The sequence below is a fragment of the Andrena cerasifolii genome, chromosome 12 (assembly GCF_050908995.1).
Source record: "Andrena cerasifolii isolate SP2316 chromosome 12, iyAndCera1_principal, whole genome shotgun sequence".
NCBI lineage: Eukaryota > Metazoa > Arthropoda > Insecta > Hymenoptera > Andrenidae > Andrena > Andrena cerasifolii.
Genome location: NC_135129.1, coordinates 7,282,693 through 7,303,954, shown reverse-complemented (window position 1 = coordinate 7,303,954; position 21,262 = coordinate 7,282,693). Strand labels below are relative to the sequence as shown.

The 21,262-nt window shown below is 48.7% G+C and overlaps 1 protein-coding gene across 2 annotated transcripts in view; it reads right to left on the bottom strand.

The window, feature by feature from the left end:
• LOC143375414 (zinc finger protein rotund) overlaps positions 1-20,670 on the bottom strand; it is a 173,844-nt gene extending 153,174 nt beyond the window's left edge. Inside the window, exon 1 of one of the 2 annotated variants that reach the window (XM_076824470.1) lies at positions 18,901-20,670. In XM_076824470.1, the coding sequence (XP_076680585.1) occupies positions 18,901-19,077 (177 nt within the window). In that variant the 5' untranslated portion in view covers positions 19,078-20,670. The remainder of the gene's footprint in view (positions 1-18,900) is intronic. The other variant, XM_076824471.1, reaches the window with a different exon arrangement.
• Positions 20,671-21,262: the final 592 nt, after the last annotated feature.

Here is a 21,262-nt window from a genome sequence, read left to right as displayed (position 1 = left end):
TGAATTCCTCAGATTTCGACAGATCCGAGAGACAGATTCCCAGAGGAAATCCCGAAATTACCCGAAGGACACGAGGATTCCTCCGACAAAGTACGCAGACCAGTGTCACCGAAGTTGCTCGTGATCTCGCAGGTCGTGAAAGGGGAACGAGAAGAGGAAAGAGGCTCCGTGGTGCCAGATAGTCTGGCAGCTATTTTTTTGCGTCATTTCTCGACGTCATCGGCAGATCCACCCCCAAAACCGCAGCCAGAAGTCGTGTCGCGTCTCTTCTCCTTCGGGATCCTGTCTAGTTCCGTTCATCCCCCTCTGTCCCTTCCTCCATCCGTTCCACCCCTCGTTCGCGGCCAGGAATCACACTGACAGCCTCTGATTAATACAATCCTTAATACCGTCTCCACAAAACGGCAAGGGGTGGGCCACAGAGGACCAAGTCGAACGGGAGAACACAGTTGATGTACGATCCTTGGTTTCGCGATTAGAACGATTCTTTGGTTGGATATTGTCAGCTGGGGAGCTTGGAAATTGTGAATTATGTTTTTCTCGGATGTTTTTGTGGTTGATTTCTCTTATTCGTAATTCAAGTGGAAGAGAGTAGCTTTCGATCGTGTAGGATCAATGATTGGTGTGGTTGAAAACGATACACGATTCATTCGACCAGCGATTCGACGATAATGCTCGTGTCTGACCTTTGGCACGATGATTCATGTCCGGCGCGGGCGATCGTGCATCGCGCTTCGACGCATGGTATTACGATTATTTTTCAGCTATCTGTCCGCGAAAAAAGCCGATCGCAATTTGTCTTCGTAATTGAGCGTGGGATTCGTAATTAAAAGGGGGAGCATTATCTGACTGTGCGCGCAGCATTGTTTCCTGATGCTTTCGACTTCTGGTTGCAGTTTCTCGCAGCTTCGCTGATGCCAGCCTTCCTATTCTTTAGCTTCCCAACTCTACAGATTTCCAACTCCTCAGCTTTCCAACTCCTCAGCTTTATAACTCTTCAGATTCCCAACTTCACAGCTTCCCAACTTCACAGCTTCCCAACTTCACAGCTTCCCAACTCCTCAACTTTCAAACACCCTAGCTTTGCAACTTCTCGGCTTCTCAACTCCTCAGCTTTCCAATTCCTCAGATTTCCAATCCCTCAGTTTCCCAGCTCCCAAGTTTCCCAATTCCTCAGTTTCGCAGCTCCCCAGTTCCCAAACTCCTCACCCTCTCAATCACTCACTGGACAACCGCGAGCAAACTTACAAATTTGACAAATACCAGGCAAACACCAGCACCGCGTACCTCCCCCCCCCCCCCGTTCCCATAGCAGCCCAGCGTCCGGAAGCAGCGCGCACTCCTCCACGGAAAAACTCGGCAAGCCACGGTGCCTCGTCATCGCGCCGAAAAATCAATGGCTACGCCGGTAGCCCGGCAGAGAGATCAAGAATCCCTCGTCATTCCAGAGATCCATCGGCGTCGGCCGGTAGCATCGTGCCCGAGAGGCTGAGCTCTGCCTATCGCATTATGGGGACAGAAAAGAGCGAGGGGGAGCATCGCTGAAGAAGCGAGAGAGGGACGGCCATAAAGAAGACGAGGAGGGCGACGATCGACGACGACCACATCGACGGAGAAGAAGAAGAAGAAGAGGACCAAGAAGAAGAAGAAGAAGAAGAAGTAGAGGAAGAAGGGGGTGGTTAGCCAAGGGGGTCCATGGCATTAGTATAGCACGCCGGAATAATTGGGTACAGTCTGGCTGGCTACCGTACGTAACGTCGGCTCCTTTCAAGCCAGGAGAGGAGAGAGGCTGCGCCTCTCTTTCATCCTCGCCCCTCGTCCTGGCCCTCCATCCTCTCCTTGCCCGAGCTGCTCGCCGGCAAAAAGGCAAGCTCGACCCGCGAAAAAGAGAGCAGAAGAAGGCCAGACTACTGGACGGAGTATATGAGAAGAGGCTGGGACGACCACGAGCCTCTGCTGCTTCTACGGCAGAGGAACAAGACGGAGAGACTTGCAAGATCATTCGACCGAGGGACAAGGATGCTGCACGCTCGCTGATTCCTGCGGTGGAAACAGGAGCAAAAGACCAGGGCGCTGGCACCGCAACAGCCACCGAGAGAGCACAGATGAACAAAAGCAACGAGACAGGGGCTAGAACAAAAGCAACCAGACCGTCGCAAAACAACTGACGAGTTCGAGAAGGGGGAGAGTCATAACTGTCTCGATGCCCAGTGGCGCGGATGTCCTGCAAATACGAGCTCAACTCCTCAGACCCCCTCGGACCCCTCATCCCTCTGGACCCAGAGTACTCTTCCTGCCTGCTCCTTTCTGCTCCCCAAGACTTCACTTCCACCGTCAGCGTTAACTTGCTTTCGTTCATCGCCACCCCATTCTTCTTCCTACTGAACTGGACGGTCTGATTGTTCGATGGATTTCCTCCAAGACGATGTTTTCCTCTAGCTAGCTACTGGAACCAGGCTTGCTAGCAATTCTAACTCTCTATCGAGGTCCAACGAGTGAATGTGAAGAGTCTGTTAGTGACCAATTTAATCGAGCTAATGATTCGTCATTTTTGCCAATGGTTTTGCTTCCCAATTTCAGAAACAGCTGTGATAGTACCGTGTTACAGATTGTCCAAGGTTTACGTGGAAAGCACTACGTACTCCGTCTTCCTTTCAGATTATTCCCCTTATTCCCGCGTCTGCTCGATTCGACGAACTCCGCCTCGCGTCCGCCGGAAACGTCCGTGGAATTTCATCCGTTCTGGGCCACTGCACGCCTCGTCGGAGGATTCTTTCCACGGCGCGCTGCGACTAGTAACTTTTACTTAACCCCCCATCCTCCGAGGGGGAAGTAAACCCTCGATTGGTCGTGTAAACGTTCCTCTTCCCCGTCGACCGGAAAATTCGCCGTGGGGACGTCAGAGAGATTGGCATCTCGCTGCTAGTTGCAGAACGAGATCATTATCCTCGTCAGTGTGCATCTTATTTTTTGAGACTCGCTAACAGAATTATTATATCTTCGTGGCGGAGCAGAAGCATCGACCTCTCTTCAAGGTTTCTTCTCACAGACAAGTGGGAAACAGTAAAGATCTAATCTAGTCGAGCATCGAAGTTCCAGCACACAAAAGCGACGAAATCAAACTGGATCCCGTACGAAGAAAGCCACGGGGCTGGCATTTCGCTTAAGCGCGCTGCGATTAACTTCCGCTAATTGATCGTTTAGGAACAGTTACGGAGAAACCGCGGCGAAAATCCCGCGTACTGGGTTCCAATGAATTTTCCAGTGGGAAATCGGATACCCCGGCGGGGAACAGAATGCCCTCCGAGCGTAATCGCCTCGGAGAGGTTCGCTTAAAAGGCGAATAGAGTCGTCATCTTTGTAAAAACTGTATTCACACGGAGCAATGACGTTGTCCCACCCATGTACGGGACTGACAGTAATTCCTCTTTTTCTAACGGGGCCCGCAGTTTCCTCTTTTTCCCAGCCGACGGCCGTATCTATCATTATATGATCCTCTGAGAAACACAAATCGGTTCGCCGTGAAAAACAAAAGGATACGGAATAGTAAAAGGATCAATTCCCCGGCGATTAATTTAGAGAGCGAAATCCAAGTCCCGGATTCCCTCTGCCGACCATTCGCGGACGAATCGAGTAATAAATATGGGGGACAATTAATTTCGACCGAAGCTAATGGCTCCGCGGAACGATAGAAAATGATTTCTGGTTTCCGAGGGGTAGAGCGCGCGTTACCGAGAACCTGGCCGGCCGCTGTCTACGCCCTTGCATTTTAAACAGCGTGTTTTATGCGACCCGAAACGAAGTTGAAAAAATCAGCAGATCCCCTGTTAATGGAGTCGTAACTTGTGGAATGCTGCGCTAACAAACTGCACCAAGGGCTGACATAAAATTGCATCAACAGATGCAACCTCCTCCGAGCGTGGATGTTCTTCCTCTGTGGCGGTTCGATTATTTATTTAGCAACTGGAATACGTGAATGAACAGTGGCGAATGGACGGAGATCGTAGGAATTAGAAATTACTGTATTCTCCACTGTGAAGCATTTAAATAAACACCCGACGTTTTTCTTTCATCGATCAATTATTTCGCTTCCCCTGCACGCGTAATGAGTAATCGAGGAGTGCAGTGTGATGAATGATATTTGATTACGTTAACGAGGAACGGGAGTTTAATAGGCGGCAGAGGTGGAAAGGTGTGATAAATTCGCGAGATTTCGTTGGATGATAACGCCGTTCCTCTTTTACTGATGTAAAGCCGTTGAATGGCATGGGTACATGGGGCGAGCTTAAACAAGAGCAACAGGTGTTGCTTAATTTGGCGCTGCGGAAGATCGATCGATCGTAATGCAGTGCGTGTGTAGCAATCTTTCGACGAACCAGGAACTTTTCGAAAGTACTAAAACTCTGAAAAATACCAATTCTCAAATAACCAAAATATCATTCAGCCTTCTTTCAAATCCTCTAAAAACCTGCCCAACCCTGCCTTAATTCTTCCAACTGCCCCACATCAAACCCCCTTCGATTTTTAAAAACTTTCAAAATAATTTCCCTTAGACTCTTTCTAAGTTTCACCACCACAGGTTCTCCAAATATTTTCCTAAATCCCTAGTAAAATCAAGGCAAGCCTTTTCGCAGATTCAGTGGTGATGAAATCTGCAGAATTCTTGAAAGACCGATGTGATTGGAATTGAATAACTGGTAAACGAAATTAAGATTCGAATTCGGTTTCGTAATCCCGCGGATCGCTAACGCCACGCCGCGGTAGAACGCAGAACCGTTTTGACGTTCTCCAGCAAAGCTTCGATGGTACACGCCCGTGTCTCTCTCTCGTCTCCCCAGCCATGCCCTCTCCCCTACTCTCTTTCTCTCTGCGCGACGCCTCGTCACGTGGATCCAAGGATCGAGATCGAGGCGGTAGAATCGAATCCCAGTGTTTTTCGCCTCGAGAGGATCGATGAACGTCAGAAACACGTGGTTCGTCGATCTTCAAGAGAACAAAATCTTCTTCTTTTTTTTAAAAACAACTGAGCAATGTCTTCGCGTGCTTTTTGCAACAATTTCTGTGTTAGAAATAGAAAAAATAAGGAGCACAGTGCTTCGTATTTAAATTTCTCTAAGTGGGTTTAAGAATTTTGTGAATGGGAAAATTGAAGAATTTTTTAGAAAAGTATTGAGTTTTCTATGCAATTCCTCTCCTGTGCATTCAGACTTCCGTTCCAATCGATTAAAATCAAGCTTGAAATACAGCAACTCCCACGACATTAATCAACAAATTTCCATACACCTTTCATTACATGCCCCTCACTTTTCATTTATCCATTAATCAATTAAACCAGGTACCCGAGACGCAGCGCACGATTAAATTAACACACCAGATCAACACCCACGATCAAAGTTTTCCTTCGGTCCAGAGGATCGAGCCACGCGTTTCCTCGCGCCGATTAGGAAAACACGTTTCCGAGCGAGCTAATCAGCCATCGATCAAGCCGTTAATTACCCGACGCGATACGCGTGCCGGGTTCGATTCGGCCCCCGCGCATTGTCCGCGCAAATTAAATAACGCCAGAATAGCTGGAGTAGTCGAGCCACTTTGCCGCACGTCGAGTATTCGAGCGTAAAACCAGCGGCCAGGTGCGCTCCGCTTAATAACCAGCCACCGCGCCGCTTTTTGCGACACCGCGCCTGGCAATTATTCAAATCTTTCCCGAGATTTACGGTGCAATCGCCATACAACGCGTCGTCGCGTCCGCTTTTGCGCTGGCATTCCTTCCTGGTCTCTACGCCCGGGGATAATTGTCAGCTCGGAAGTATCGCGATCAGATTTTCATTCCCTGATACTTAATTACAATCTTAAGAAAATTCTAACATGGATGGATGCTTCGAAACTCCCGAACGAACTCCTTAAACTTTCCTGAATCCCAAATTGAACCAACGATTCGGTAAGAATTAATAAAAATTCTAAGTACACAATACGAAACCTCGTCTGCGTTCAATGTCAAGTAGGTAACTGAATTCCTTGAAAATTGAACTCGTCAAGCTTAAAACCTCCGTATCGATCACACCGTTCTAGTTTTGAGGCTCAAGCGGTTATGGGAAGAAAGGAGTAGAAAAATCGGGAGGTTGCGGTGGGAGGAATGTAGGAAGGGAGGAAGGGAGGAAGAAGACACGCGGTATCTTCGTTTACATGGGGGCGCATGCTCGCTTATCAACGGGATATCGGATCTGCGAAATCTGCCGCATTCTTATCTGTAATCTCAACAACTTCCCGGCGAGCTGGAGTCGCGGGTAAGCAGCAGGTACCTGAACCTTTCGCTTTGCCCGGACAACGGAGATGGTCGCGCGTCGTGTTCCTCTACATGCAACGTAGATAAAGCAGATGCCACGGGGAAGATTACGCCCGGGGAGCACGCTGACACTTAACAGGGGGCCCAATTAAACCCATTACACGATTAATTATCTAATTAATTAATACCTGCGCCGAACGGCAGGCCGTGCACCATCGCCGAATTGACCAGGCCGCTGGATAGCTGCCCGATCCCTCTTCCTCGAGGTAAATAGACCGTGTCAAAGTCTTTACGCTCGACTGTGATAAATTTCTATCTTGTCCTACGCTCGGGGGGATAATTAATGGCCACTGGTGTTCGAGGTATCTTGTCCAATGAGGCCTGGGTGGACGCTTGCGTCGCGAGGTGGCTGATAGGAGGGGTTCGGAGGTGATCTTATAGTTTTAGGCAATTCAAGTGTCTTGGATGCTGAATGCTCTTTTACACACTCTCTGCACTCATTACTGTGATCTTTAGATCAGTTTGGTCAACTCTCCTGTGTCTTCCAAAGTCTGTCACTTCAATATTCGCTTCTCTCACCTCCTCCACTGCTTCTTCCAACTCTTCAGATTCTACGTTCTTCCTTCCCCAGCTTTTACATTCGATTACCCTCCTCCCATTTTTATTTCCCCCATGATAATACCTCCCCACTATCAGCAGCAGAAGAATTGCTCGCGAAACGTCTGAATATCCGCGGTTCCAGTCAACTCGACAAGTCAGCCGCGCTATCCGTTTAATTGCGAGGAACAGCCGAGCCGTTGCTGGCAGATCCGCAAATTACAGCGGGCGATACGAGCGACAGAGAGGCTCGCTGTGCAAACATGTGCCCCTCTGATGTTTATTCATGCTCCACCTTCGCTCTACCCTCCATTGTGCAAGAGGGACACGGAGGTCCCACGATGTATCGCGCGCTGTAACTTATACCTCTCGCGGCAGCACGGTGTCGACAGCAACCTTTCATTCGAGGGCCGTGAGAGGGTATCGCGAGAGGGTGCCATTGTGCACCGTTGCCTCAAGGCCGCAATTATTAGATTCATCCACGAATCGAGCGATGCTTTGATAATGACAGGCCGACGGTCGCCAATTAACGAGCACCTTTTCCTCCCTGAAATCCGTGAAATCCCCCGTTTCCTCTCGATCCACTCCCTTCCACTTCACCGACGACGTTCATCCTGCCTTTTCCTCCTCCTGCTTTCCTTCAACACCCCTTGTACCACCTATTTCCTATTCTTACTCTAATTCTATCGACTGCTAGTGAGAATTTTTTAACATTAATGTGAGTGATGGGGTAGCTTAAGCTTTTGGGGGTAATCGGTGTTGAAATCTCAAATATACAGCGCACCCTTTGCGAACGCTAGAAAAGACCATCATACTTTTTGAAACGTCCAGAACACCATATCGAATCATCTATCTTTCACCACTTCTTATCAACTACTCCTCACTCTCTGCTGCCGCCACACAAAGGGGTGAATCGGCACGAGATTACCAGGGGCTGGAAAAGTTGAAAATTCGCTGTACGGCCCTGCGCATCATTCCAACTGTCAACGACCCCAGAAAAGAGCGACAACGACGACGACTTCGCTGCCATTCTTCTCGCGTTTCCGTCCATCAATCCTAGAGCAGGGCTGCGGACGGTGGAATGCGCGCGGAATATCGCCTCTCCTCATCTCACCCACGACCGTGTACCGCGTTTCTTTTCTACAATAACGAACGAGCAAGCCAGATCTCGCGACCATCGCGTCCTTCGCCGTAGACATGCACGATCCCCCAGTCTTCCTTCGGTCCAATTAAAAGTCTGCACGGGATGGACGGATAAGGGAAACAACGCGTTTCTCGAATTGTTCCTCGCGCGATATTTATTGCCTCGCTTGGGAAATTCACCCAGGCCACCGTCGCTGGCATATCGAACGGTTCCTGCGAGCATAAAGTCCCCACTCCGCTGGACACTTAACGGCGGGTATTGTTTGAGACCGCGACCACGGTGGGGGGTTCTAAGTGATTATAGATTATAGTCTCGAAGCGTGGAACAGAGGGAAGTAGAGGCAGAGGTTTTGATGAGAGAATTTTTTTTGAAAGACTTCAGGAGGGGTGATCTTTTGATCGAGGGTAAAAGACAGTTGTACTGTCAATGTGGAGTGATGGGGGTGAAAAACTGAGATTTTGCTAATGTATTGAGATTTCTTAAAAGCATTGTAATGAACTATAACGCGTAAGATAGATCTTCTTTGTTTCTGGACAAATTTCGCATCTTTGTGCACTGTTCTACCGCGAATCTCCGTCGAGCCATTCTTCGCTGGAAGGAAAAGGAGCTATCGTTCCGGAAGAAGAACTACTCGAAGGGATAATTAGAAGAAAGAGCGTTCGCGGCGCCGCGGGTTCGATAATGATTCTCGAAATAGAAAACGGTTTCCAGGAATCCCGCCTTATATGAGAAATTAGAAATTTAGTTTGCATTTCCTCGCGCAGGCTTCGTCCACGATTTATCGCCATTCGTGGAAACGATAATGGCCCGTATCTAATAGCGTGCAAGTATTTCGTTCCCAATCGGAGTACAAGCAGCCGGCGGAGTACGAGCAAGTGGTGGCAGACCGTTCGTAGCCAGACGCCGGGAGCGAGACCGAAATTAACATGACTGGGAGTAGAAAATTTGATGCTTGAAAACATTCAGGGAAACTTGCGCATCCTGTGTTTCTCAGGGATCGTGGAACGTTGAATCACTGTATACTGGACAGCGTTTACTTTCTTGTGGATCTAACTGAGGATTAAGAGTGGAAGACAAGGGTTGTTTAGCTGGATATGAGTTTCATTCGGAGAGAACCAAATCTAAGCTCAAATTACCTGCGCACTTAAGTATTCTACCCATTGTCAGTCAATTCTAGCTTCACTTATGGTTAACGTGACCTCTAATATTCAGTGTGATAGAATTCATCTACCACTGAATCTTTTTAGCCAGCATAACAAAGCTGCGCATCACGTCCAGTCAGTCACCTCAATCGAAAAGCCGTTCAACCTCAGAAAACAAACCACCCCCTATCAACTGCTTACCACTCCGCTGCTGACTTCCTAAAAACCCATCGCTCTCCAAGTGCCTCACAGCTTTCCATCACGATTACCTGCCTCCAACCCAAATACCCTGCACCCTTGAAGCAACCCTTTCACCCATCAGCGCTCCCAGAGCAAGACCACCCCTATCCCTCGCCCAGAATCAATCGCCTACCTCTACCCCAATTCCCCCAACCCCTCCAAATGCAATTCTCCGCCTAAAGAATCTCCACTTGTCCTCTCCACTGCATCCAGCGCCCTCCAGACCCACCGCCGACACCCACGACTCCCGCCCCTTAATCGACACTAAAAAAAAGCAAAAAAAAAACAAAAAAAAGGGCTCCTCTCCCCTCGGCGACTATTCCCCTCGGTCGGCAGGGCATCCAGCGCGTTTCGCTGTCGTGTGTTCGCGTGCAAGAGGAGGCAGTAACCCTGAAGGTAAGGCGAAATGCCACCTGGCAGCTTTTTGCCGCGTTGCGCGCGAGATGCGATATCGTTTTTGCCTCGGAGCGCTGGCTCCCCCTTCTCGCTCTGCCACCCCCTCGCCAGGCAGTGCCGTGCCAACCCCACTTCCGGTACGAGTTAAGTCCGACGACCAATGGAAACGGTTCACCACGCCTCCCCCACCCACGCGCACCTGCGTGCACGCCCACCAATCGGAGGACGTGCTACCTGGTGCACCCGTGCCTGCCAGAGAGAGAAGGAGAGAGGAGAGAGTGCAAAGGAGAGGATGAGAGGCGTCCTCCAGTCGACACAGCGCACGCTCCGACCTCACCTTCCCTCTTTCCTCCAGCCCGCCCTTCCAACCCCTCGAGTCATCCTCTTCCTCGTATTCCTCCCTTTCCTCCCGTTCCTCTTCCGCTCGAATCCCTGCGCCGTGCTCCTTCGCGCTGGGAGACTTCGACAGCTTTGCATTTCCGAGGCTGCTTTACAATCGACGGTGGACCAAGGCCTCTTTCGCTGCCTCGGAAGGGTTGTAGGGGAGGTTTTTGGGGTGGTCTTCTCGGAAGAAATTCTGGGCTGGGATGCTGGATGCATGTGATCGCTTTTTAAGCGGCCACTGTCGAAGACTCCGCTGACCTGCGACACCCGAGAAGAGCTTCCTAGGCTCCTGGCAAATGTTCTCACCAGAAACTCAACGTATGGGGAAAGTTTCTAAAGGGAGGATCCCTTCAAATCTCATCGATCCTTCGAACAGTCGACCGAGGTCTCGCGAATACTTTATATGGGAGCGACCAGTAGGTCTTGCTCGGCATCAGGGGAGGAAGAAACAAAGTCGGAGGAGCGGAAAAAGCGATCGAAAGAAGTGTTCGATAGATAGTGTCGATACGCGTGTCCCATGGGGCAGAAAAATCACGCAAACGCGGTGAAAGGGATAAAAATGCCGCGCCTTGAACTTCACCGTGCACGAGGGAGGAGCGTGCATCACGTACGTCAGCTCCACGGCCATTTTTGCGACAGACCAGGGCAAAAAGGCCCTCGTGACCGCCAAATTTGGAATGCTGGCGGGCCCTGGAGCGGCCTTTTACGGCCACCAAGCCACCAATGGCCGCCTTCAACTTGAAAATCGAACAGCCTCGACGCTCGATTCGTGTTTTAACGCCTACGACTTGTCCTGTCCCCCTTTGCCCGCCGCGCAACCATCCCCGTGCTTGAAATTTCCCAACGATCAACGCGCGGGTCGGTCGTCTTTCAACGAGAGTTCCCTCGCTGTTCGAATTATGCAATTCCTGGCAGCACTAAACTGCTTTCCACTGTGCCACAGATTTCTCACTACGTTGCAGTTTATTAAGTTTTTTAAGCGGAAGAGTAAAACGACTCCTAAAGCGCAGGAATGTAGATGCAGATTTGGCAATTATTTGCAGGCGAGTTAAGAAAAGGAGCTTCCAGGATTCCAGAATGGAGCGTACCTATCGAATAATTGAAAGTTTAGCTTAACTTCCGCTGCGTTTACCAAATATAAGCCACGACTTTCCTTCCTAAAACGTTCGCGGAGAAATCTAGCTTGAATTATTGACCCCGCTTTCGCTATATTTTGGAGCAGCCGAAGTGAAATTAGTTTCGAGGAGGCCGGAAGAAAGGAAGAAACAAACGGCAGAACGGGAATATGAAAAATTAATCTCCGGAAAGAAGGAAAACGGATCGCGTGGCATGAATTTCATCGCGTGCGCACGCGAGGCGAATTTTCGCGCAGGAAACGGATCCATCCTCTTCCGCGTGCTCGCCGCTGGTCGGTGGTACCAACAATGTTTTTCTTGCAATTAGTTAAACGAGCCGCGTTCCCCGCCCTGCGCAGATCTAAGCAGCCGACCGAGAGGTTTTCCAAGCGGAAAAATCAACACGGCCAGTTAATTTCATTCAGATTTATGAGAATTAATGAACGCGCCTGGATCATTTAATTTCCTTTCTGCCGTCAGCCGAGACGGCAATCCCACAAGTTTTCTGACTTCCACAGGTCGTCGACATTCTTGCCAATCACCTCCTACGAGATCAAACTCCATCCCCTATCGAAGCACCATCTCTTTCAGCCTCTCCGCTCTTCGCTTTACATTCTACGTACTCTTCGGGTGATATGGAAATTGAGGGGAAGATGGCAATTCGGTGGAGTGAAGAGAAGAATTGAGATTAAAGGTTCCGTGGTCTCCGCTTCTACGGAGGATTTTACAGGGGTGGATTTGGGAATTTCAGTGACTTAAATGGTGACTAAACGATCTGTGTTTTTGTTTACGAGGGAGTTTCAAGTGCTGCAGGATCACTGGACGGAAAGACTGAGAATTTAAAGAAGGTTTGGAATGATGAGTAAAGAGGTTACTGTTTGGTGGTTAAAGAAAGTGGTGCAAGCAGCGAAAGGGGAGGGAATTTTCCTAAGGTCCGAACGCGGTGAAGTCGAGAACGCGACGGGGGACGAAAGGTCGCGTAAAAACGGCGACTAATGTCGAGCTTTCCGCTTCGTGCCACCACGGAACGATCGCGCTTACGGTCGCCGAGCGGAAAAGTGGTGGGACAGGACGAAGGGGAAATTGGTTGCACTTTCAGAGGCTTTTTGTCAGTCAGCACGAGAGTGGAGCCGACGAACTTCTCTTTCGTTCGGTCTTTATGGAGCCCTCTCCTTTTCTACGGCGGCTAAGAAATCGTGGGCAGAATTCGCGCCAAGCGTTTCAAGAACGCCAGCGATTCAAATGCAGGGGCCTCTCGTTGCAAAAAGTTTCCGGATCGTTGCTGTTTTTCTAAGTAATAACACCTTCATTCAACTTGTGAATGATAAATGAGATTACAAACTGTGCAGTAGATTTCTAAATTTTAATTCTGTATCTCTACCCCTCCAACTCTGCAGGCAGAGACATTTCCCTAATAATTCACGATCTTCCCCGATAAATTTCTTTAAAAAATGTCCAAACCTTTCCACGTACCATTTCCAAGCCAACTCGAAATCATCACCGCCCCAGATAGCCTTCAATTACTCATTACAAAGTTCCCCACACAGCTGAACGATTCACCCATGGACACCCTTTGATAAGAACACACACACAGACACGCCACCAGCGAACAATGCCTACTTATCCAAGGATCACCAAGAGGAGCAAAAAGAGATGTGGAAAAAAGGGGGAATCATAGGTGGAGAACGGGTTGCGGCTATCGATAGCCGTGATTACCATAAAAATATGGGAATCCCTCGTTGACCTCAGATCACGGCGAACGATTACCCATAAGCAGGGCAATTAGTCACGGCCTTATGACCCGATGCGTGTTCTCTCTCGCGCGCGCGCGCGCGCTCTTTACACACGGCAATTATTTCCGTAATCTTCTGTCATCGCGTTTTCCAAGTAATCGTTCGCGTTAAATCCATCTCGGTTGCGGCGAGCAGGTAGATCCGCCGGGGGAAACGCGCACAAGAACCCACGGATATATATAATACACATAATTAAAAGAGGGGCTGCTAACTACCGTGCCAGCGATTGCACGCTGCAACGGGGCTAATAGACGAATTCAACCTGTCGAGTTGATTCAATTACTTGGCCGTGCATCGGGCCCAAGCACCGTGAACGGCAAACGTCAATCTATTCACCCTTCCCACTTGTGCCGCCGTATCCTTTCCTCCATTGTCGGGACCTGCGAGGAGCCGTGTGTCGCCTGTTCTTTTCTGAGGGAGGGAGATCGAGGTGCGAAGTGTCTGTCGATCGTGGAGGAGCTGTGGGTGAAGGTGGGCGAAGGACTTCTGTTGCTTGAGTTTCGGGGTGATTCTGTGGGGGCTTTGGGGTGCAGAGCGTGATGGTCGAAGGGTTGAGGGAGACTTGGAAGTTGTGTTTATTGAAATTGACTCGCACAGAGTATTAAGAGCTGCTGGATATAAGATCTAAGGGCTATTTGCAATGGGAAATTTGTGGGTGTTGAGGAAAAAGTTGATACAGGAATTTGTTTGAGGCTTGAAAGATCGTGGGAGACATGGAGAAGTGAGTCGACTAAGTCCTTGCAGGGAGTTTGACGGGAAACGGGGACCTAATGGTTATCGGAAAGGAAAAGAAAGTTCGTTTGTTGAAGCAAGTTGCAGGATGCGCGGGAGACGTAACTCCTTTCGTAATTGTTGATTCGAATGGCGCGAGGTTTAACCCAGTTTTACTTGATTTCCTAATTTTCGCCACTACTGCGCTGTGGTAAATGATTTTGCGTCTAACACTGATGCGAACAGTGCTGTCGGCTTACTTAACGCCAGTGGAATTCGTGTGATAGTTCTCTGAACACGAGTTTTTCTGTGTATTATAGTAGAGAATTCCATTGGATATCATTTAATATTTATCTAGAGGGTGGCGTGGCTAGGGAAAAGATAACTTATTTGGCTCGAAATTCAGGATTTACTCAAGTCTGTAATGTAGAGGGTATCTAATACAGAGGGCATCCAGGGGAAAAGGTATCTAATAGAGAAGGTGTGCAATAGAGAATGTATACAATAGAGAAGATATGCAATAGCAAAGGTATCCAATAAAAAAGGTATCGAAGAGAAACGATATCCAATGGAAAAGGTGTGGAATAAAAAAAGTATCCAAGAGAAAAGAATCCCAATAGAAAAGGTATTTCACATAGAGTGTATTCAATAGAAAAGGTATTCCACAGAGAGCGTATCGAATAGAAAAGGTATCCAATAGAAAAGGAACCCGCTAAGCAGAGTATCAACTATCTACAAAATCAATCATCTAACAACTCTCAAAAACTCCCACAAAAAAAAACAAATTTTTCATCAACACTTTCTCCCAACTCCAGCTTTCCACGATCCAGCAACAAACAAACTCATGCCTCCCGTTAACAGACAAGTCCCCAGCAAGAAAGCATGCCCTCTCCATTAAAATTAGCAACACGCACGCGCTATTGAATCTCTTTTTTCCCACCGCCAAAAAAGAAACGTCGTTTACGACTGCACAACGGTGCCTCTCCCAGTGGCTTACTGCATCGAGGAACAAAAAAAAAGACTCCGCTGGAACAACTGGTCGCTGCTTTTTCACCGGACACATTAATTAAAACGTTGTTCGATCGCGCCACCGCAAGAGAGAAGAAAGAGACAGGGAAGAAAGCGCTCGGAAAAAAATGCATCGCAACAATCGCGTGGCTAGCTGATAGATTATTACAGACTGGCTAATCGCCGGGAATTATGATCGATATTAGATCTTAATCGCCGTTTACTGGGCGCAAAGTTGTCGACGTTACGTTTAATTATCGTCGTTAACCGTTAACGACCGCGTTACGCCGCTGTAAACGCCTCGGCTGATTATCGTTTCGCGCTACCGATAAAAATAATTCTTTCAAGTGCCTTTGACGGATAGAATTACAAATCCCATGTGTAACAGGATTCTAATCGCAAAACAAACGCGGAAAAACGAGTAGGTATATATTATAGAGGGTGTTGGCGGGCATAAATTGCGCCGTGGATTCCATGCATCAAACTCGGGGAAAGAAGCTCGCTTAAACTGCAACCGCATCTGACCTTATTACTCAACTAAACACAGGCGTCTAATCCCTTGCTTTTACAGAAATTTCCTGAGTAACTCTCCACCTCGATGCAACCTAGTTTTAAATAAATACTTATTTACATCAAAGCTCCGTGGAAATATGTAGACGCTCTTCCCTCGCGCAAAGAAGCATACACCGATTCAACCAGGCAGGGGGTAAAAAAGAGAGAAGAGACCTTTCGACACCACGCCCAACAATTAACAATCTATCTTTCCATTGCCCGCCGCGAAGGCTGAAAAAAATAGCGGCAAGGAGCCGTGCTCGAGCCGCCGCTAATCGATTTTCACGATTCCCGATCCCCGAGGCGCACCGTTACATTCCTTCCTGGCAAAAAGTGGCGAAAAAATCGCAGCCCCGCTTTCTAGGCTAGCCGCGTTTCAAAAACCGTTCTCCGCAGGGGAACAATTCTCGTATGCAGCTAGCTCCTCCCAGCGTTCGCGGCTTTTTTTTCCCGGCTGCAAATCGTTTTCACAGGTTGACACGCCGGATTACTTTCTTGCCCATCGAGCCGCGTTCGATCGTTTTTCCACGTCGACGGCCAACGACGGGAAAAAATTCATCGAGTTCGATCATCGACGTGAAACGATTAATTACGAGGTCGCTGGATCGGGGTGCGACTACGGGCCCTGGAGGGCCGAGGTTCGGGTTGCGACTGTAGAGAAGAAGCGGGTCCGGGGCAGTGAAGGCTTCTTTTTGGGAATTCTTTTTAGAAATGTCGGAAGTTCGATTCAGCAACCAATCGACCGATAAGAGGTGGTTTTTGCGACAGAGATTCTTTCTTCTCCGTCCTTTGTCGATTGGAACAGGTGCTGCACTGTTTTCGGCTTGCGTAATCATGCTGGCGATAATCGATTGTGTTTGGTTACGGTTGCGCTGGTCGGGGAGTGAAGAAGAGAGGAGAAATTTGTTGGGTAATTGATGGGCTGCTTGTGATTATCGTTTATGAGCGAGGCTTCTTTTGTTTTGGGGGGGGTGGAAAGTGTAGCTTGGGAAGACTCATATCTTGGGATGATATGAATTGGATGAGATTGAAATGGAAAGTTCGATATCTAATGTACTCTAAAGATTAATTCCATTTGGGAGAAGGATTTGCCAAAGTAGCTAGAATTATTTATAATGTAGAACTCCATTCGTGTAATTATAGGAAAAGCTTCTATCTTAATTGCACCGCTTGTAATCTAGCACTGATTAAAGCCAGCTCGATGGAAACTCAATCACAAGGATGTAAGAATGAAACGGAAAAACTTGGAAAATTGATCGGTTTTAGTAACTGGAGTAGCGAGCCAGTTGAAATGACAATTCTTTATCGAATGCTGCTCTAATTTCAATGATTCACGACTGATTTCACAGCGCATTCCAATTTAGAAGATGGTCATCGATTTTCTACCGAATTAAATTTGATTCAGCATCAACGCCAGCTCCATTTTCCACTCGCAAATGGAGTACTATCCAGAAAGCGTGGCTCTCGTTAATCTTTACCATCTCTGATTTTACCGATCACCGTTTTCACCGTCGAGAAAACAGCGGTGGAACGTAACTAGCGAAAAACCTAATGCGATCAGCTACATCAGTCAGCTACGACATAATTTTCTATTTTCCTTTCCCCATAGAAATGTGCCTAACGATTTACCGTTGCCCTTCAATTTCTCCAGGATTATGCAAGCGCCTCGGTACGAGGATTATTTCTACCGAGAATCGACGGTTGCGTGGACGTGTATCGAGAAAAATCAGGCGATGGATTCCTGTACACGCGATTCACGACGTTCGCTCGTTAACAAATCGAGTGGCACGGGTCGCACGCTGTCGATTTCTGTTTGTGTACATGACAGACGAGGGACCTGTTCCAGGAAAAGCCTCAAAACTCGTTGAATCTTGTCCCCCGTCGGTTTCGAAGCGAACAAAGACCAAGTCGGCTGGAAGACGCGCTGTGCAAGGTTAAACAACAACCGGCGGGCACGCTGGATATAAACAAACGAGTCTGCACACCTTTTTCCTAAAGAGACGACTGGTCAACGATGGAGAATAAATGTAACGCGAGCATCGTGTTTTTCTCGAGTAAATTTCAGGCAAATCAGAGCGAATTTCGGGGATGCACGGCGATTAAATTAGGGCTGCAACCCTTATACATTCCATCGATTACAATGGATCAGGGTGTCGGTGTTTTTTCTTCCGCAAAATTTAATTGTCACTATGATTATTGAATTGGAGTTGAATTTGTAATAGAAGGGAAGTAAATTTGGAAGAATCGTGACTCGAAAAGGGTTTCAGCTGTCTGTGATAATATAATGAGTTTGTAAAGAACTTTCTTCGAAAGGAAAATGTATGAAAATTCCAAGGTACTCGCGATAATATGATGAATAATCGGTCGATTATAGTTGCTTGATTCGAATTATGTATATTGGAGTATCGCATAAAATGATGATGCTCTAAAACCTTGGCTATTGATTTAGATTTTTGTGAACACGCTAATAGTTTCAGTTATTTAAATGTTCCTATGAATTCCTCGATATATATTACACGTCCAAGTATCTGCTGAATAAGAATTCGAAAAACTGCTCCCGCAGTCACTAAAAAACCTGCTCCAAAAGAGCGTGGCTAATAAAAACCAAACACACGAGTTACCCCGTGAACGAGAAACCCGCAAAAAAGAGAAGCATCTCATTCACAGTTTATCGCAAAACCTACTATAGCGTAACTGCCTCGAAAATTTTCGGTTTCTCTTCACAAGGTAACTCGTTACAAAAAGAACACTTTCGGCTTGAGATTCGATTCGCCTTATACAATGTATAATACCCCATTCGAGTGATTCTCGAGGAAAACAACTATCATTCACGGTGTGGTGTGTAAAAATCATGAAAACAGTATTGAACACATCCCCTTTTCAATCTGGTAGTCTAATTGAGCTAAGTTCGACACTAAAATGTTCACTGCGATGTATAAAGTGAAGTGTATATAGACTTTTAAGCAGAGAGAAATCATGGAGGAGCAATTCTTTATGCTTTTCAGTCAGAAGTAACGAATTTATGTCTGTCTAGATAAATTCTTATGTATTATTCAGAGCTCAAAGTATTATCATCGCCAAGGTATGTATAATCTATGTATATTCCCTGATACAATAAAAGATACTGTAAAGAACGCTAAATTGCATCCATTTCCAACATATTAAGAGACCCCTTCCAAGATTCATAGATACAAACATCATTCACGTTCTCACAAAGCAGAAATCACAAGACTTGAAAGTACACTAGTGACTTCAATGAAACTTTTCCCTTAAAAATCTAAATACTCTAACCACACTTCCAAATCCCCCTTCTAAATTCACTCCACTGAATGCACGATTAAAACCCTCTCCATTATCAATACTTCTAAACCCAACTACGCCAGATATACAATCGCAACGTCCCCCCCCCCCCCCCTTCAGACACCAAGGATTCAACTTGCAAAAAAGGCTCCCTCGCGCAAAACACTCGGAATGGAATCTCAAGCCAGGGCCATCCAGGCCAGAATTCTAGTAAAGGATTTGTTGAAAAACTCACTTTGCTCTGCACGTAGTCGAGGGCCAGCATGCAATCCGAATATCCGCTCTCGGTCTTGATCGTGGTGCCAGCTTGCCCTGGGCCGGTGGAGCAGAACCCGGAACCGACGACCCCGACGGGGCCCCCGAGGCCCGCTGCCGCTGCCGCCGCCACGCTGTCCCGGTACCACGGATACATTTTCCACCGAAACACCGGTTAAACGGTCACTGGACAGTTTATACTGCGTTCAAGCGCACTCAACGTGCCCCGAGCGAACACGGTTGTTCGCGGGGCGACACTAGTCAATTGATACGTCACTGGTACCGTGTATCACTCCGTCGCGCACCACACGGCACGCAGATATCGTCGGCCACTATCGGTCCCAAATGTTCATTACGCGCGCAATGATTCGTTACCATTCGACGCCGGTCCCCTCTCTTTCTCCTTTTGTTTTTTTTTTTCTCCCGGACGGAGAACCGTGTCCAGCACACGAGGATTCACCGCGTCCCGATCGACAGTCTGGTCCCGTTTCCGCGCATCTCGAGCCTCTCGCTCTTGCTAGAACGGAAACCGTGCGGCCAGGGCTGCTCGCCGATTAGACAGTGGCCGGACAGAGGAACGATTGGCGCGGGTAGGTAGGTGTGCGCGCGCCGCGCCGTCGTGAAACAAATGAGCCGAGCGCAGCCAGCAGCACGATGTAAACAAGCCTGTGTGTCGGTAATGGACTACGCGTCAAGGGTGATCACACTCGGCCCCCGTGTTTTCGTCGATCGTCGTCCTTCTCCTTCGTTCAACTGTGTTGTCACCGCACGCGACCTTCGCCATACAGTGCCTCGCTGCCTGGCCACGGAAGGCGCGAACTTTGACTAGATTATTCCTGACGTGCAACCTCCTCTTTCAGCCACCTGTGTGTCTATGTCTCTCCCTCTTGCTCCACGCCTCCCGCTATCGTCCGCGACCGATAGGCTCCAGTATCCTCCGCGAAATATTGCACAGAAATCCCCGCGTGATTGCACCGATAAACGTAGTGGCTTCTCGCGGACCGTCACCGTTACCGTCCGCTTCTACTGCACCGCTCTCCCCGATGTCATGGCACTGGGTGCACTCGCTCACTGGTCCAAGAGCTGCAGGGTGCTGCGACGTGCCAGCCACTGCGAACGTCCCATGGTCGGCGAGGGGCCTCCTCGGAGCACAGAGCAGCCGAAGCACTCGCGTCTCGGTATTCCGAAATCCTAGGGGACCTCGCCGCGGCTCGCGGTCCAGGCGACCACCGACTCCGTCAGAACGCTCGGTGCACCGACGCCGACGTCGACGCGGTTCATCCTCCCTGCGACCGCCACTGTCCACCTCCTCTCACCGAGTCCACGCTGGATACGTCCGCTGCGGCCACGTACATCCACTCGCTCTTCTAAATCACACCGTGTAACCTTCTGATTCACTCGCGTACAGACTCCGACCGCCGGATCCGCGGGGAGGACGGTGTCGCGACCGCGGCCATCTTACCGGCAAGCACAGATGGCGGGAAAACGAACCAACCGGAAAAGCGGCTTTCCTTCGTGTCGCTTCCTGTCGCCCCGGCGTCACCTGAGACCGCGGTGTCCCTGGCCAGCCTCCGCGGTGCTCGTGCCACGGCCACCACCTGCAATACAAGGGACACGGTGATGTCGACAGGATCGTCGGTTTTTTTTTCCTCGCTGTGCGCTGATCGCCGCTGGCGGCTGAGGGACAAAAACAGAAGCGGCGGGGCCCGGAAATCGTGAACCGTGGACCGCGGACGCGGTTTCAGCACTGACGCGGGAGTCGCGATTCGAACAACCGTTCGGCCGTGCTCGGACCTGCTCGGCCGCTGCCGGCTCTGCCCCGCGAGACACGTCGCGACTCGCTCGTGCTCCGAGCGCCGCGGTGGGGGTAACGAGATGGTGTGGGGCATCGTGTGGGAGAAGGTGGGGAGGCAGGCGGGTGTTCTCTCTCTTTTATTATACGTTTCTCTCTCTCGCTCTCCCGCTCGTCTCTTCATCCTTGTCCCACTCGTTGCGGCGTGTACTAACTTACTAAGTATTAAACTTGTATCTTAAGAGATGTGAGATTGCATATCGTTTTGATTATAAAGTAAGGTAAATGTTCCAGCATCGGAGGGGTTGTCTGTTTTTTTTCGGGGTAAAATATGGGTGGGTTGAAGGGATTTTGGGTATTAATTGGTTGTTCCTTATTCTTGGTGATATATGTTTAAAGGTCAATTTTTATGCGTCGAAGGGGTTGAAAAGGGGATTATTCTTAAATAATTACGGCTTCGTGTCGCGATTTCGATCTATGGGTTAGAACCAGGGCTTGAAACCATTATTATAAAGAATTCGGTTCTTGAAAGAGTTGTGAAGAACCTTTA